The sequence below is a fragment of the Pseudopodoces humilis genome, chromosome 4 (assembly GCF_049639895.1).
Source record: "Pseudopodoces humilis isolate 2021_Gansu_Grassland_sample_001 chromosome 4, ASM4963989v1, whole genome shotgun sequence".
NCBI classification, from domain to species: domain Eukaryota; kingdom Metazoa; phylum Chordata; class Aves; order Passeriformes; family Paridae; genus Pseudopodoces; species Pseudopodoces humilis.
In genome coordinates, this window is record NC_142203.1 from 20,569,315 (window position 1) to 20,587,635 (window position 18,321).

The 18,321-nt window shown below is 39.4% G+C and overlaps 1 protein-coding gene across 1 annotated transcript in view; it reads right to left on the minus strand.

Moving 5' to 3' along the window:
* Positions 1-18,321, minus strand: part of DTWD2 (DTW motif tRNA-uridine aminocarboxypropyltransferase 2) — a 75,721-nt gene that overhangs the window by 16,519 nt on the left and 40,881 nt on the right. The window contains exon 4 of the mRNA XM_014257069.2: positions 7,048-7,237. Within this exon, the coding sequence (XP_014112544.1) occupies positions 7,048-7,237 (190 nt within the window). The remainder of the gene's footprint in view (positions 1-7,047; positions 7,238-18,321) is intronic.

Sequence of the window (18,321 nt, forward strand, 5' to 3'; positions counted from 1 at the left end):
TGATCAGGGACTGTGATAATCTTAAACTGTGATGTTAAGACTTTCTGAGTCTTCACTGTTGACTGGGTAAGAAGGCATTGACATGACAACTGTCCTCAGAAAACTGACAGTTCTACAGCTGAACATAAATTTTGTGGCCAAAAGATCATTCTGGATACTTTATCTTTATTTAAAGAACTTCCTTTGCATCAATTGTCCTGGAAGTTTAGAGCATTGGAGGAATGACTTTTCCTCCTTAGAAAAATCATGCATGACCTTATATGCACATCATGCAGTCTACCACAAGAGATTAGCACTTTTCTGATGCAGATAGGTGAACAGATCGACAGACAGGTGAATAGATCAACAAAATTATAATTGTAATTTTAAATTACAAGGCCCTCACTAAAAATGCTCATATAGAAAGCCTGCTTTGCATCAGTTGAAATAATTTCTGACTATTAAAGGTTGTTTTTCTACAAGGGTTACTGCTAATAGATGCTCTTGATATTGAGAAAAAACTCTACCCTTCAAATCCTCCAAATATTCACTAAAATGATGGTATAGATAGTGTTTGTCAAAACCTCTGAAAAACAATCAAAGTCTGTACACATACATTCTTGCAATTTCTGGATGGTTCTGCCATATATTCTCAATATGGTATTTGGAACTCTGAATTCTCTTGCAGGACAAGAAATATACAGAAATATACAGTTATATAACTTCTCTTAGAGAAGAGAAGTTACAGTAAGTCAGATTTACTGATGATTTCTCGATCTCAAAGCTGCCTCTTATTTTTGAAAAGCTCAAGCAAGACTGCAGACAGATCAGTTAAACTCTTTAAAAATGACATCTTGGGCTCCAAGAAAGCCGGTTAGAAAATAAATTCCACCTCAGGGAGAGAAGAGTAAGAAAGGAGAGAGAAGAGAGATCCCAAGCATAACCTTAAACTGGATAGGAAAATATCAACTTGCTTCAGAACGAGTGCTTGACAATACAAGCATACATTCACAAATGCTCATGACTAGTCAAGCAGATTTAAGCATACAGTGCAAACTGAACTGAACAGTAAAGCCAAAAGGTTAAAAATTTGCTGTAAGAAGACAGATTTCAGCTGATGATACCAATTTTCATGTAACAAACTAAGTATAAGGAAAACAAAACAGATGTGTCAGAAATTGTGAAGGCATGATGGGAAAAGAAAATAAGTTATGGAATATACGAATAACAGCAATTCTGTGATTAATGCATAAATAGGATGATATGTTGGCACAATGCTGTTGACATAATTATGCCCGTTAATTAGCAGAAGAGTGCATCAACAAAGAATTAAAAAGTCACAATGAATATAAAGGTTCCCCCAATCTTAAACCAAGCCCACTCCTGCACAAGCAGATACCCCATTCATTCTAATAGTGAGTTAAGGCAGAAACAAAAAGTTAAACAATCTGTGCAAATGGTAACATTAAAACTGGAACACTAACTTGATGAAAATATTTTATAGTTTTCTGTATTTTCTACAAAAATTTCTAGATTTTATAGTTTTCTGAGTTTACAAAGTAGTTTGTCACTACAAAATGTCAAGGCATTACAGATTATTAGTTGTAAATGTTACACACAACATAGGAAGAAAAAGCAAAAAAATTAACAGTGAACTACACTTTATGCCCCGTTCCTGACTGTCTAAAATTGAATTTTTCTTGACTGTTGGCTAAATTGATGATGATGCCTTAGCTTAAAATTACAGGGAGATACAGTTTTCATGCACCATTCCACATTCACTTAAAACTATTTATTGTTACCTGAATACCAGAATATGAATTCTCCCCACCCCTCAAAATTCTCAAAATGAAATGTGATGACACTGAGGTGGTGAGAGCTGCTCCAGAACCCAGACAGGGACAGTCCCCTTGGCTTCAACATGGCATGGTGCAGCTCCCAGTGCCGCCACTGCTCAGTGTCACTGTGCACATTGATATGCATTGTTCTTGATCCAAAACCCCTCTCCTCTGAGGAGGGAGCATGGGACACCAGAAAAAAAACAGGATCCAAGAACTGCAAAACCTCTGCTGAGCCCTGAATCAGAGCCAGTGAGCCCAAAGGGCACCGGGCTACCCCAAGGGCTGAGTCACGGCCAGCAGGGCAGACAAGACAAGGGTCTGCTGTCCCCCCCACAGGGGTGAGCCAGATGAGATGACTGGTGAGCAAGGACAGATGCATGCCAGCAGGACTCATGGATATGGCTTCACACAGAAAAAAAGCACAGTACCCTGAGACAAGCAGAGATCTTGGAGGTCCCGGGTGGGGACAAACACATACAACAAACAAGGGGTTCAAAGCCTGCATCTAAAAGATGACCAATCTCCCCTCCAGTGGGCACAGAACTCAGTGCAAAGCCTATCAAAGCGTCAGAACAATTACATGCTTCCTCAAGTCCCACAACATTTAGCCCTGGAACCCAGCTCTCCCTCAGTGCCACAGCAAGATAACCTCAACCCACCCCAAGAGTGGGGAAGGAGGAAGATGCAGGCCAGGCAGGGACCCTCCTGTCCTGACCTGGCTGAACCTTGGGCAGCCATAAACCAGGAAGATGCAAAAATAATAAGAAATAAGTAAACCACACTATCCAGAAAGTGCCTGTAAACTTTACTTCTCATCCCTTCCAAAAAACAGCCAACAAAGCCAACAACCAACTGTGTAGCACTTTGCAATACTTTAAAGAGATTGATATTTATTTTCTACAATTATTCAGCATAAGCATGATGACCTAAAGATTTTCACTGGGTTTTTAAAAAAGGAAAACAGTATCAGGTGATAAAAATAATTCACTCAGGTTTGGGATAGCAGATTCCTGGACTGACAATAGTGATCCAGAAATACTTATCCATAAAAATGATTTCTGTATTACCTACTTCCAATACAACAGTAAGCACTTGGGATAGATTGCTGACTTTTTATGCGGCTTTCATGGCATGAAAACACCATATATAACATACCATACACCGTAAGTAATTTTTCAATACTTATTTGGTGCTGAAGGAGTAGAAGGCCAAAAGAGGGGGTTCAGTAATCTCTCCCCACTATGCTCTACTTATCTCCTCATAAACAGAAGCAGCTTCACCCACAGTGGCCTATGATTGCTTCACACAATCAAACTTCAAACAATACATCACCACAAGAACTGTGCCAAATGGCTAGTTCTTCCAATTAATTGCATCAGCTCCTCCAAGGTAACTGAATACCTTCTCTATATTTCTTCTGCAACAGCAACTGTTGCAGGAAAGCCTGCGGAGTGTGACCTCTCCCTCAGCTGTGGCTATGCAAAACATTCTGGGATAATGTGCTTCTCCAGAGGGTGCCAGTTCAGGAAGTACCCTACTTAATCAATGTAATAATCATATTAAAGGTTATTAAAGTCATATGAGGAACAGCTGAGGGAACTGGGCGCATTTAGCCTGGAGAAGATGCAGCTCAAGGGAGACCTTATTACCCTGTATAACTCCCTGAAAGGAGATTGTAGCCAGGTGGGGTGCAGTTTCTTCTCCCACACAATTAAAAATAGGACAAGAGGACACAGTTTAAGTTGCTCTAGTTAAGTTTAAGTTTAAGCTGCTCTATGGGAGGTTTAGGCTGAACATTAGGAGGAATTTTTTTACAGAATGGGTGATTGGGCACTGGAATGGGCTGCTCAGAGATGCAGTGGAGTCCCTGTCCCTGAAGGTGAAAAGACTTTCAAAGAAATACTGGATGTGGTGTTTGGTATCAGTGCCACCAAGTTATCATGGTGGTGTTCTGTCCTAGGTTGGACTCAATGACCTCAAAGGTCATTGATTCTGTGATTCTCTAAAGTCACCTTAAGCCCAGTGCCTTATATGTTTCTGCTATAAAGTTTATCCAAGCTCATGCTTTGCAATTTATGAAAAATATCCAGATAGTAAGAATGATTCTGGATCAAGACATAAATTTACATCTTTCTGATTAAGTTAAATATGTTATTCATATATCTATATTTCCTCTGGGGCTTTCTCAAAGAGCACAATTTAAATTTCTTTTAACATTTTTTTCAAAGAAAAATGCTCTGCTGACTGAGCTGTTAATTAAAAGAGCTTTGATTGGAGATCTCAATATTTTAATAGTAATTTAAAACAACAGCTAAGTTTATTAAAACATCCCACAGTATCTTGAAAATCATTCAACACAGCAGTTTGTATAGCCCAAAATCAGCAAAGCTGTAAAGTAATACAATTAAATATTCCTTTCAATGACTCCAATCTATTATGTCTTTGTAGTATGTCTTGCAATTAAAAATTGCTAACCTTGTCATTACTAAAATAGCTCTTTTCTGCCTCCAGAATATTGATTAAGAGCTTAAATCACCATTCATTGAGTAATTCCAGTTTCTTTTTATATTACACATATGCCCGCAGGTATCACATCCTTTTCACATTTAACATCCCCTCTATATAGCTTTTGTCATATCCACCTCACTGTCTGGGGCCAAAGCCCACCTTCTTGAATTTCAAATACAGGGATATTCTACTCACTTCCATCTCACAAAACTGCAATATCAATCCAAAGTTTCAAGACACGATCAGCAAAAACTCTTTCCAAATAGAGAACCATTTACAGAGTATTTAAATATGCACTATGATGTAGAAAACAAGAAATAATATAGGAATACTGAAAAGCCATAAGAACCCTACAGTGTTGGCCATGATGTCTAGCTCAGTGAGAGAGATGAAACAGAACACTCACAGGGTGAATAAAGTTTAGCCCCTAACAGTGCTGGTGTTTACTCACAGACAGTTTTATAATAACCTTCTCCTACATTACTGATAATTGTAACCATTTCGAAATTCTAGGGGGTTGCACAGGTGCCTCAAGCTCATTTCAACACAAAATGACCACACTTAGTAGAACATGCACTTAGTAGAACATGCACACAGTGCTCCAACACAGCCTTTGCACTGCTCTGCACTCAGCCGGTGCCTTCACTGAGCCTTACCTGTCTCACAGGTGACTGCTTGCAGCTACAGCACAAGTTCTGACTTAGCACAGGCCAGCACAAATAAAGCTGAAGTAACAGTCAAACCACTGAATGTAACCTTTAAACTTGATCTAAGAGACTGGAGTCAGCCAGGTCACACTTCAACATGGGAAAACGTTTTTTCCTGCAGGAAGCTATTTTCGTATTTGGGAACTCAACAATGTCATTATAACATGTCCATGTGATTTGAATAATAGAAAGCATCAAGTGGCATATAAAACAAAAAAAAAAAACAACCATTGATTTTAGCTCTGGTATGTTTAGCAGATGGATGAAACCATCTACCACAGTTTAAGAAAAAATTAATAAAAAAATAGGGTAGGGATGGCAGAATACATCTTCCCTTGAAAAAAAGGACCAGATAAGAAGTAGAGTGTCGATTAATAACTGCAACCCTTAAAGATTACAATTGATGCAATACAGAATTACAATATGCACAAAGAAGCAAGTCTCCCAATAATGTTTTTTATATTCCTGCTGTCTGCTGATGATTTTCCCTAGAGCTTCAATTATTATCCTTTGCATCACTGTTTCATAATTCAATACCCCTGAACTTTCTCAGAAAAGAAGTCTGTGACTCACCCTCATGACAAACCATATCCAGTTGTTCCCTTCTACAAAGTCTTACACCCTGTACAGATGTGCCCACTTGCAGGGGGGGAAGGTACACAGTTACAGAAGTTATCAACTTCAATCCAGAAAACTATCTCTCTGGGCTGTCATGTCTTTACATGTTTTTACATATGTTCATGTACAGAGGGTTAACATCCCACACCAGTATTTGCTCCTACAGCTATGAAATTCTGTACAAAACATCTTCGCATACAGAAAATAATTATGGGCAAATTAGGTTTCTATAAAATCTCATGTAGATGTGATTTATATCTAGTCTTTGTGGTGTAATAACCTCCTATGGTAGAAACACATTCTTTTGTAAATATGAAATGTTTTTTTAATTTCTTGTAGTGCACAGATACATTTTCATATCTTGGTGAAATTTAATGCAATAGTAAAATAAATCAAAAGTAAGTAAAAAACTGGTTATTATGGATTTTTTAAAATATACATTATTTATATATTTATTAATTTTCTTAAATAAGGCTTCATGCATCATAGTCAATACTATTGTTCAATTTTCAATTTTCCTAGAGTTTTTTGGTGTAGTATCTTAGTATATTTTTACTTGTTCTATCACTTCAAAGTCTTTATCAGTTCAAATTTGCCTTAGGCAGGATTTAATAATTTTAAAAGTATTACTTGTGTATAAAATGATCCATAAGTTTGCTTTCCACTACTTTAATAAAATAAACATTTTAACAGCCTTAGGGATGCCAATTATGATCCGATGATGAAAGGAATTATTTTTTACATTAGTAAAACTGCTGGTATTAATACTTTTTCTAAAATACACTTTCAGTAATATCCCTGAATAAAAATGGCAGTTTTGCCAAAAAAAGAAACGTAGACAAACAATCCTAGTCTGATGAAAATACTTAAGATATAGATACAAAATTATTGTTCATACAATCAAATGGACAGTATTTATCACATGCTACCTGAGACAGAGTTTTAAATATGGTGGAGAACACATATGAGAAGAGTGTGACCCTTTCCTAAGAGGATACAAAACTCAACTTTCAGCTTTCCTATTTCTGCAATGTAAAATATTTATGCAGGGGGAAAGAAATGCTTATTTTAATCAAGAAGCACTTATTTCAATCTATGTATTCGAACATCTTAAGGCACTAAAATTTTCTACACAAATTACTTTTCAATTTAGCAAAAGAATGATTCACTAAGAAGTTACATACACTAACTCAAAAACAAATAATTGAAAAAGTGGAAACCCTCAATATTCACAATCATCTTTCTTAAATCTAACAGATGACTTAAATAATTGCTAAAGCTGTCTTTCTCTTGTTAGCTGGTTGCATCCTCAGAAAACCATTCCCATCTGACACACCAGAAGCAAGCATCTATTAGACAAATTCAGAATTTTTATTTTACAATTTATAACTCACCTGCTTGGGAAGGCGGAAGAGAGAATTTTTGTAAAATATATCTTTAGCCTGACTCCATGTTCCATCGATGATGATCATAACAGATGGACTAGAAGACATCACTGCAACTTCTTCCAAATTGGTTGCTTCAGCTCCAGGATACAAAATTAGAGTATTGGGATTTCTGCACACAGTTGCTAATTCAGGATACCTTCAAGGCACAGAAACATAAAATTAAATTAATTATTGAAAGTTTTCATGGCATACACATACTTCCAGATATCTCCCACCCATCTCCACCAAATTTTACTTAAAATGTCCCTCTCTCATCTATCACTTTCTCCTTCCAACACCTCCGAAGTTGTTGGTTTTCCCCCAGCTCCTAAGTGGGGACATTCGAAAAACAACCACAGAAGTAATCAATGAAAGCTGCATAAAGCAATGTATCATATATTTTCCAATGCTCAATCACTATTCTAATCTCGACTGGAGCCAAAGACATCTGGAATTGTTTACAAAAATTTTAATATATGTATTCTAAAAAAATTGTTCAAGCACTTGGCATAAAATTACTACAATTATCCCATTTTTAACCTTCTATATATAGAGAATATTAGCAATTCATGGCCCACACCTACCAGAAACTTTTGAAAATGTTATCATTTCCACTGCTTTTTGGGTTTTTTGTTTGTTTTTTTTTAATTACTACTTATACTAACTGCTACAGTTATAATTCCCATACTTTTATCTCTGCTTCCTTCCTGTAGGCATCCACATTTGTCAGTGGTAACAAAGGAGTAACTACTGTCTATTAAGTGTACAGTTAATGTACATGGAAACTCCTGACGTTTTTGCAGGACATCACTGTCTTAAGTCTATAAAAGTCTGTGAAAGACATTATCACTTAAATAGTATTCCAGGTCTCAAAAACCAAGCCTAAACTAGTCTGCATTGTGTGGAATATGAGGTTATATATTTGCTGAAGTTGTTAAGGCTTATGCTCACCAGAAGGCCCTGTGGGAAGGCACAGCTGCAGGCAGGAGGTTGGAAGTTGGTTTGGGGGGTGAGAGGTGGCTATGACTCGTGGACAGCAGCACTGCAGCTGAGCCAGCCAATGGGTGCCCTTCCTCTGGTAAATTCTGGTTCTGTCTGGTTGAGATTAAAGGTATAAAAGGGAGTGATTTCTGCAATAAAGTGATCTCCTTTGGACACATAAAGGGGGTCTCTTTGTACCCCATTTAGCGCTACAGCCTTGAACACTCCAGAGATGGGGCAGCCACAGCTTCTGTAGTCAACCTGTTTCCATGCCTCACCCCCACCAGGGTGAAGAATTTATTCCTAGTATCCAACCTAAACCTACTACTCTTCCAGTTTAAAACCATCTCCCTTGTCCTAGACCTTGTGAAAGCCCCTCTCTATCTTTCTTGAAACCCCCTTTAGATACAGAAAAGTTTCAGTAAGGTCTCCTTTGGAGCCTTCTCTTCTCCAGACCGAACAATTTCAGTTCTCAGCCTTTCCCGTAAGAGGTGTGTCCAGCCCTCTGATCATCTTCAAGGCCTTCCTCTGGACTCATTCCAACATGTCCATGGTCATATCTTTACTGTGTTAAGGGCTCCAGAGCTGGACACAGTACTCCAGATGGGGTCTCACCAGAGTGTAGCAGTCAAGCAGACTAGTAGGGTAGAACCCACAAAAAGGCTAGTCTTTTAACGAAGACTGCACTACTTGTCTGGAACTCATTTCAGCAGTATCATCACAGAGTCTTCAGAACTGATTCAATCAGAAAGCATAAAGAAATATAAAGCAAGGGCTGACTGTCCAAAGCATGTGACATCAAATAAGAAATTAATTCTACATATTAGCTCAGTGGTTATAAGGAGTATCGGGTTCTGTAAAATGAGAAGAGCTACACGTAGTTGAAACAGCGTGTGAAGTGGAAACAGAAGCCAGTACATCTTAGGTGTCTCTGGATGGGATTAACAACAGCCAGCAAATAAAGTGGGCTCTTCATGATACCAATGAAGATCCACTAGGTGCAATATTATGGACACAGACATAGGCACACTGTAAATATGTAAGCTCATACCCAGGAATTCCTGTTGTCACTGTCACCTGGAGCTTTTTAATTCCAGAAACAGGGCATCTGCACTACTTCTCCAAACATCAAGCAAGAATTATGTGTATTTGTAGGGGGAAGCAGTGGTAGGAGTAGGGAGGACTAGGGAAGAAATAAATGGTTCATAATGGATTTTGAGTTGATATATACAAGGTGTACCTAAACCTGCGCTCCATTATCACTCTCCAAGGAAGCATGTGAAAATACAGTTTTAAGAATGTCAAGCTCAGGCAGGCACTCCTGTGCAAGACATTTTGATCCTGAGATTAAGACTCAAATGGGACCATAGAGGATGTATGTGAAATCAAAGTGAAATGGAATTCAGTGTACCAATAAGCCTGGAGATAGTATTCCACCATCTGACCTCCCTCACTGCCAGCTTCCTCCCTCCAGCAAACAGTCCAGACTGATTCAACATTATGTGTTTCATTACTGTCAACATCACTTAGTACAAAGAACAAACACACAAACAAACAAACAAAACCAAAACATAATGATCCATTTTTCCAAAACGAACAGGAAAAGAATTGTAAATAGAAACCAGAAATCTGTAAAATAAGCCTGCGCTTGCCTAGGGCAAATAGAAGTGCATGGAAACTTCTCTGTCCACTATTTTTTTAAGTCTTACTTACACTATAGTAATTTGGTAGCAGTTTAGTTATTAAAAATAATCTTGCTACATAAAATCAAAAGCAAGGTGCCATCTCATTTCATGGTATCTAGTACTCAAGGCTTAAACCTAGTCATTATTTTCATGTTTGCCTTGAGAACCCAAGTCTTCAAAGACCAAACTATTCTGAGACAGATTTTAAATCATTAACACTTTTAGAAGATTAAAAAAATGAATTCTTAAAACTAATCCAAACCCATATTGATTATGAAGCACTTTAAGTTCATATTATGAACCACAACTGACATTTTAGTCTTCAAAGTACAATTCAGATGAAAACCAATTCAGGGCATACCAATCCAAGGATCATAGAATCATCACAAAATCACAGAATGGCTTGGGTTGGAAGGGACCTTAAACATCATCCTATTCCAACCTCTTTGCCACAAGCTGGGACACCTCCCACTACACCAGGTTGCTCAGAGCCCCATCCAACCTGGCCTTGAGCATATCCAGAGATGGGGCATCCACGGCTTCTCTGAGCAATCTGTCCCAGTGCTGCACCACCCTCAAAGTAAAGAATTTCTTCTTAATATTTAATCTAAACTTACCTTCTTTCAGTTTGAATCCACTCCCCCCCATTCTGTCACTACTGCCACTACTGTCTGGTAGGCTCCCTTTCTGTACTAGAAGGCTGCAATTAGCTCATCTCTTTTCCAGGATTAACAATATCAACTCTCCTAGTCTTTCCTCTTCCTAGTCCTTTCATCCCTTTAATTCCCACCAAGTGTTACTCCCATGACTGCCCCAACACTGGACACCTAAGATTTGGCTGAACAGGTTTAGCCATCTTGTCTAGACCGTGTTTTTGCTAAAAAAAATTGGACCAAATGATCCTTGAAGTCTTCTTCCATGCTGGTATTCTGTAATTCTATAATACATATGTAATGAATATCAAGAGCCAATGATGGCCTTCAGCTGCTCTTATCCTCAAAACAGAATGATTTCAAGTAATGGAAGGAATATCCTCTAGAAACACTGAAAAAAAAAATCCTTTATATGGACACTATGACATATCTAATTCTTTCATTGCCCCTTTGCAATACTTCAAGACTTGGAGACTTCAGAAAATGCTGGAATTCCCAAGAGAAAGCAAGTTGTATCATTTACTGTTGCAGGAATTTACTTCAATCCAGGTAAGATTTTTATTGCAGTAATGAAAAGTAAGATCAGTCTGAAGACAATAATTTCCTTTTTTTATCTGCTTGACATGGCCAGCAGCTAATGTAAAGCTCAAACAGATGACACAATTTAAATGTTAGGCTGTAAGATACAACTACAGTCTTGAGCTCCATAAGAGAAATACTTGCATTACCTGCTTCTCATATAAATCAGCTTTAGTTTGGGTATGCAGTAGGTATTGCAGGCCTTTATAATCCATTTAGCGTAACAACAATCTCTGCTAAGCAAAACTATTCAGATGTTTCATTCATGTCTGAATACCCAAACACTTTGTCACAGAAGATTTATACATTCTCATGATCGTACTTAAGAAGCATATCATTATTTCTGGGATGTATGCTCTTGAAATTTAATTTAATTTAAACATAATACCATTTTTGTACTATGGTATAAACATTTTCATTACACGTGTACTCAGTTGCTCTCAAACTCTCTAAGTGATTTTAATCCAACATGGATCCACTGTGAAAGGCAAGCATTCAAATTTTAAAAATACAACACTGCCATTCAGTAGCAAACAATACTACTAATAAAGAACAGATGTAACATTCTACTTGTAGAAAACCATTAGGATAATGAGGACTTCTCAGTTTTTCTTATCATTTTTACTATTTCACCTTAGTTATAGGTAGGTGCCTTTGCCTCTGTCAGAACTTCTATGCTTGGAAGACTGTGGACTGCTGTAATTCCTGTAAGGCAGTAATTCTCGTCAGGTAATAAAACAGATAAAAAATAAAGGTAACTACCCTCTGTCATTTCCACATTCAGAAAGAGGCTCTTAGGATCAGGACTGAAGCATAAGAGATATCCAGCAAGAGTGCCTGTTTTATCCTACTTCTTTATCACTTATCTACTTTTTCTGTAAGTAAAGTGTAATCTTTTAGAACAGAAATGTTAGCACAAGGACCATCATAGAACTGTTTACATTGGAAAGGACCTCAAAAATCAAGTCCAACTGGACACTTACACTGCCAAGTCCACCACTAAACCGTATCTCCAAACTCCCTATCTACATGTCTTTTAAACACCTCCCAGGATGGTGACTCAACCACTTTCTTGGGCAGCCTGCTCCACTGCCTGATAGTCCTTTTGGTGAAGGAATTGTCCAATCTAAATCTCCCACTGAAGCACATCTTGAGATCCATTTCTTCTTGTTCTGTCTGTTGCTTGTTAGTTCAGAGAAGAAACCAACAGCCACCTCACTATAACCTCATTTCAGGCAGTTGTAGCAAGTGAGGTGGTCTTCCCATACGTAGCATATGCCATGTTGGGCTCATGTCAAGGTTTTGGTAGAGAGAAAGCTACAAGAGTTACTGTCTGTTCCCTGTGAATATGCCTAGAAAGGCACTGCAGCATGTGGAGAGAACACACACTGAGGGAAAGTGTGAGTAGGATGGAGTGGCAGAAAGGAGCTGCTATGGACTCACTGCAAAGCTTAAGTCTATAACATTCAGAGAGAATGTTATCTAAATTACATTCAGAAATCTGAAATTTGATATGGTGAAGTACAGTTTCAGTTGAAAATTAGCACATATTCAGTTAACCAGCACTAATTACTCTCACACACAGAACAAAAGCTGTGACAGGCTGATGATCTCTGCCTGCATCTAGTCATTCTTGCTTGAGGTAAGGGGCAAAAATGTGTGAATTTAGTTTGATAGCATAATGACACCAAAGCACACAAAAAAAAGCACAAAAAATGTTACCTGAATAAAGAACCATTACCTGTAAACAGTTTCACATTTGGTAAGTGGCAAAACTCAATTAGTTGATACTTGACATAGTAAGAACTCTTCTTTGTGAACAAGCACTAGAAAGTGCCCTATCTATTGTATACAATTACCTTAAACAGCTTTATAAAATCAAAATAAATAAGCTGCATTTTGTTACTTTGAAAGTAAAGTTACAAATTTTCACAAGCGGTCCATTTAATTTTTGATCTAAACTACTGAACTGCAGGAAGGCTGGAAAATATTTTGAGATTTCATGGAATCATAGAACCATAAAATAATAGAATATGCTGAATTGCAAGTATCATTGACTCAATTCCTGTCCTTGTCCAGGACACCCCAAGAGTCACACCATGTGCCTGAGAGTACTGACCAAATGCTTATTGAACTCAGACAGGCTTGGTGCTGTGACCACTTCCCTAGGGAGCCTGTTCCAGCATACAAGCACCTTCAGGGTGAAAAACCTTAACCTGGTATCTAACCTAAACATCCCCTGGCACAACTTCAGGTAATTCCCCTGGGTCCTGTTGCTGGTTACAAGAAAGGAGAGATAGGGATCTGCCCCTCCTCTTTCCCTCACAAGAAGTTGTAACTGCAGTGAAGTCTCCCCTCAGTCTCCTCTTCTCCAAGCTGAACAGACCAAGTGACCTCAGCCACTCCTCACATGGCTTCCCCTTGAAGTCCTTCACCACCTTCATTGCTCTCCTTTGAACACTCACTAACAGATCAATGTCATTTATACTGTGACCAGCACTTCACAAAATATTCAAAGTGAGGCCACCCCAGTGCAGAGCAGAGCAGGACAATCCCCTCCCTCGCCTGGCTGTGACACTGTGCCTAATGGACCCCAGGACATGGTGGCCGTCCTGGCTGCCATGGCACTGCTGACTCATACACAATTCACCATCAACCAGGACCCCCAAGTCCCCTTTCGTGGTGCTGCTCTCCAGCATCTCATTCCCCAGTGTATTCCCCAGTGTACACACAGCCCAGATGTTGTCTGATGACAGAGTTGTCCCATCCCAGGTGCAGAATCCAGTACTTTCTGTGGTTTGATTTTAGGGAGCAATACAGATAAATTTGCAATTGTCCCCACATTGTCCTAAATAAGAGGGTGGTGAATGTAGAAATATTTGCGTCTGTTGTCTTGTAAGTGTTCCTTCATTAGAATCTAAAAATTTATCATAGCATCCAGAATCACCAACATGTCAATATTTGCAAGGAGGTAAGGCTTGAGGATTAGATTACCTTTTCAGAAAAGCAGAATAAAGGCAAAATCACCCCATCCAGTCACAAAATATAAAATGGAACTTAAAAACTGTAGTGTCAAGGTTGTTTATAAAACTGTAGCATCAAAATAATTGAATTTTTTTACATATTAGATATTAGACACAGTTGTTATCTCTGTTCAATATATGCCCAAAATTACCACTGAGTGAAACAGTATTATTATACAAGAACAATTAGGGACGTTTTATTTGTAGCCCAAAACAAGCATGAATTCAATAAATTGTATTTTATTCATGAATAAGAGACTCTGTTGCATAACAACTATAGCTGGTTTTGCCCTAACAAATTCATAGTGAATAGCAAATATACTGCTGTAAAATACAATAAAAAATGTTTTTATAAATATATTAATGGTAAAAGAAAGGGTAAGACCAACCTTTGCTCTTTACTGGAAAAACGGAGGGAACTTAGTAGCTGCAGATGAGGAGAAAGAAGTGCTTAATGCCTTCTTTGCCTCAGTCTTTATAGGAAAAGCAACTTGCCTTCAGGACAGTTGTCCTCCTGGGTTGGTAGATGGTGTCAGGGAACAGAACGGTCCCCCTGTTAATATGGAGGAGGCAGTCAAAGAACTGCTGAGCCTCTTGGGTGTTCATAAATCTATGGCCCCAGGGTGATAAGGCAGCTGGCAGATGAGCTTGCAAAGTGGCTTTCCATCATTTACCAACAGCCCTAGCTCACTGGTGAGGTTCCAGATGACTGGACACAAACCCATGCACAAAAATGGTGGGAAGGAGGATCCTGGTAATTATAGGCCAGTCAGCCTGACCTCAGTACCTGGTGAGGTTATGGAACAGTTTATACTGAGTGTCATCATGCAGCACTTACAGGCTGGCCAGGGTATCAGACCCAGCCAGCACCGGTTTAGGAGGGGTAGGTCATGTTTGACCAACCTGATCTCCTTTTATGACCAGGTGACCCTCCTGGTGGATGCAGGAAAGGCTGTGGGTGTTGTCTATTTGGACTTCAGCAAGGCCTTTGACACTGTCTCCCACGGTAAACTCCTGGAGAAGCTGGCAGACCACAGCTTGGACAGGAGCATGCTTTGCTGGGTTAAGAACTGGCTGAGCCCAGAGAGTGGTGGTGAGTGGTGCTGCATCCAGCTGTGGACAGTCACCAGTGGTGTCCCTCAGGGGTCTGTGCTGGGGCCTGTTCTGTTCAATATTTGTATTGATGAGGATATTGAGTCTTTCATTAGTAAATTTGCAGATGACACTAAGCTGAGAGCATGTGTTGATCTGTTAGTAGAGAGGAGGGCTCTGTAGAGAGACCTGGAATGGTTGGATATATGGGCAGAGTCCAATGGGATGAAGTTTAGTAAGTCCAAGTGCTGAGTCCTGCATTTTGGCCACAACCCCCTGCAGTGCTACAGGCTGGAGATGGTGTGGCTGGACATTGCCCAGGCAGAAAGGGACCTGGGGGTGCTGGTGACAGCAGCTGAACACAAGCCAGCCCTGTGCCCAGGTGGCCAAGAAGGCCAATGGCCCCTGGCCTATATCAGGAATGGTGTGGCCAGCAGGAGCAGGGAGGTCATTCTCCTCCTGTACTGGGCACTGGTGAGGCCACACCTGCAGTGCTGTGTCCAGTCCTGGCCCCTCAGTTTGGAAAGGACGTTGAGACACTTGAGCACATCCAGAGGAGGCAACGAGGCTGGTGAGGGGCTGGGAACACAAGCCCTGTGAGGAACAGCTGAGGGAGCTGGGGTTTTTTAGCCTGGAGAAAAGGAGACTCAGAGGTGACCTCATCACTCTCTACAACTCCCTGAAAGGAGGTTGCAGTCAGGTAGGGGTCAGTCTCTTTCACCAGACAGCAACTTACAGAACGAGAGGACACAGCCTTAAGTTGCACCAGGGGAAATTTAGGTTGGACATTAGGAAAAAGTTCTTCATTGAAAGAGTGACAAAATACTGGAATGGTCTGCCTGGGAGGTGGTAGAGTCACCATCCCTGGATGTGTTTAAAAAAAGACTGGATATGGCACTTGATGCCATAGTTTATTTGAGGTATAAGGGCATCAGTTGGACTTGATGATCTTGAAGGTCTCTTCCAATCTAGTCATTCTGTGATTCTGTGCTCAAATATACTGCAGTTGTTAGATAGAAGTCTACAAACACTGCAGGGAAAAGACATTAGCACTTTTTTTTTGCCCCCCCTGCTACATTCCACTTTTTTGAAGTTCTGTATCTTTGTAGAGAGCATTTTAATAGACATCTTTCAAATGTGAACACTTTGGTAATTGCAGTTTCAAAAAACCATACTGCATAGTATATATCCAGCTATATAAATTATACCTTAACTCTGTGTTCAGGAGTAAGTAATCACTTCACTGAATTGAGACAACAGATGCCCTAGCTACCACTCTGTTCTCCCCAGCACTTCTGCATATTTCAACTGCCCCTGCTCACCATATCACATGTACTAATAACTTTCAACTATCATTGAAGGAAAATAGCAAATAATAACAACTCACAAAAGTGTTACTTGTACAATACCACCATGCTCTAAGTACTCATGCCAAACTGTTCACTTCTAGCTTAATCATTTTAATACATCAAAGAAATCCCAATGTCTGACATTAATGTAATCAATACCGAAAAAGAAAGTCAGAGTTAAAGTCTAAGTATTTGGGGTAAAATACCCAGATAACCAATGGAATTGGTCTTTTATTTGAGAAATGCTATCTGATAAGCAAAGTTACCATGCAAACACCTCATATTTCCAGTAGAATTAAAATGCCAGACTGCAGGAAGAATTGCAAAGACTAAGAAAAATCACATATTAGCTCTCAAAAAAATTGGATTAATCCCTTCTCATCTTTACATTTACAGAGCCAATTATATGTTGAAGATCTCTAGTTCTGGCATGATTTTCCAAAGTTGTTTCTTTAACATTTTTGCAAAATAGGCAAACCAAGAATAAGGTAAATGTAATCTGCACAATTTGTGTGTCAGTTTTAAACCACATGAAAAAAGTGTACCCAAGAAGGAAGTGACTAAAGAAATTCTAAACAAAACAAAAAAAGTGCTTTATGTTTACTCTTTTATCCAGACACCAAAGAAAGTTAAAATCCTGATTTTCAGTCTTACTGTCATAACCACTGGACATCTAAATGTTACACTTTCATTCAGGTCAAGCCAGTTATTCTGTAGGATGCAGTTCTGGAGGTCCTTATAAAATCCCTTTGTTCTCCTCATACATTTTGGATGCCAATTACAAACCATAGGAAAAATAACCAAGATGCACTTCGACAGCAAACTTGCCTTCCCCTTCAAGCGATGGGCACTGAGAGCTACCCAGCTGAGATGGTGTCCTGGGGTGACTTGATGCTTGTATCCCCAGTTGTCTATTCTGTTTATACTGGATATTAAGTGCTGCACCTTTAAGATGGTTCAGAGAGCAAAGAGGAGAAAGAAGAAGTGTGGAGTTTCTTTTCAGAAATTGCACTCACTCCCCCACATGCTGCTCCTGCATTGTGCTGTCTGCAGCACAGACAGACAGTGGGACAGAGCTCTCCTGTGCTTTTAGTTAGTTTTTAGCTAGCTGAGGCAGAGAAGTTCCCTGGACAGTGGTTCTTCTTTTTCTTGGAACTGTTCAAACCTGCTCTGAACTGAAAACCCAGACAAACACCAGGAGCTCTCACGTGGGTCCCACCAGGGCTGGGATGCTGCATCCCAGCGCTGGAGTGACTGATAAGAGACTGAGCGAGCCAACATCCCACAACAAGGAATTTCTGAATTTTCCATCTCTTCAGAACTGTGAGAGGTTTAATTGTTCAACATTTTTTTTTTTTTAATGCTTGTATATACTTTGCTTGTTAAATAAACAGTTTTTTCCAGTTTTCTGCAAGAAAATATTTTCCTGAACCAGTTAGGGGAGGGGCCACTTGAATTTGCTTTTCTAGAGGGACCCCATTCAGAGGTTTCCTCCCAAAATTTACCCTAATAAGAACAGATGTTATGTACACGTCCCCTTAAAAGCAGGCCTCTGCCAGCTACACAGCTGTCAGTCTGGTGGTTGGCATGCCACTGCTAGAGCTGCTGTGATGGAAACTTCCAAAGAAAATCAGCTGCTGCATATGGCTTAGCTTTCACTCAAATCCATAATGACAATTACTTATGCTCACAAAGGTTCCCTTGAACTGTACTAAGTTTTCAGAGCTGTTGCCAAGAGCTGCTGGATCCCCCAATAATACAAATATTTCCACTACCATTCTATTGACTATTTATAAGAGTACGGGCAATCATCCAGATTATCACTTAGCCAGGTCTGCCACATGGTAGGGTTCTACATGTATGCAGAGAAAGAATGTGT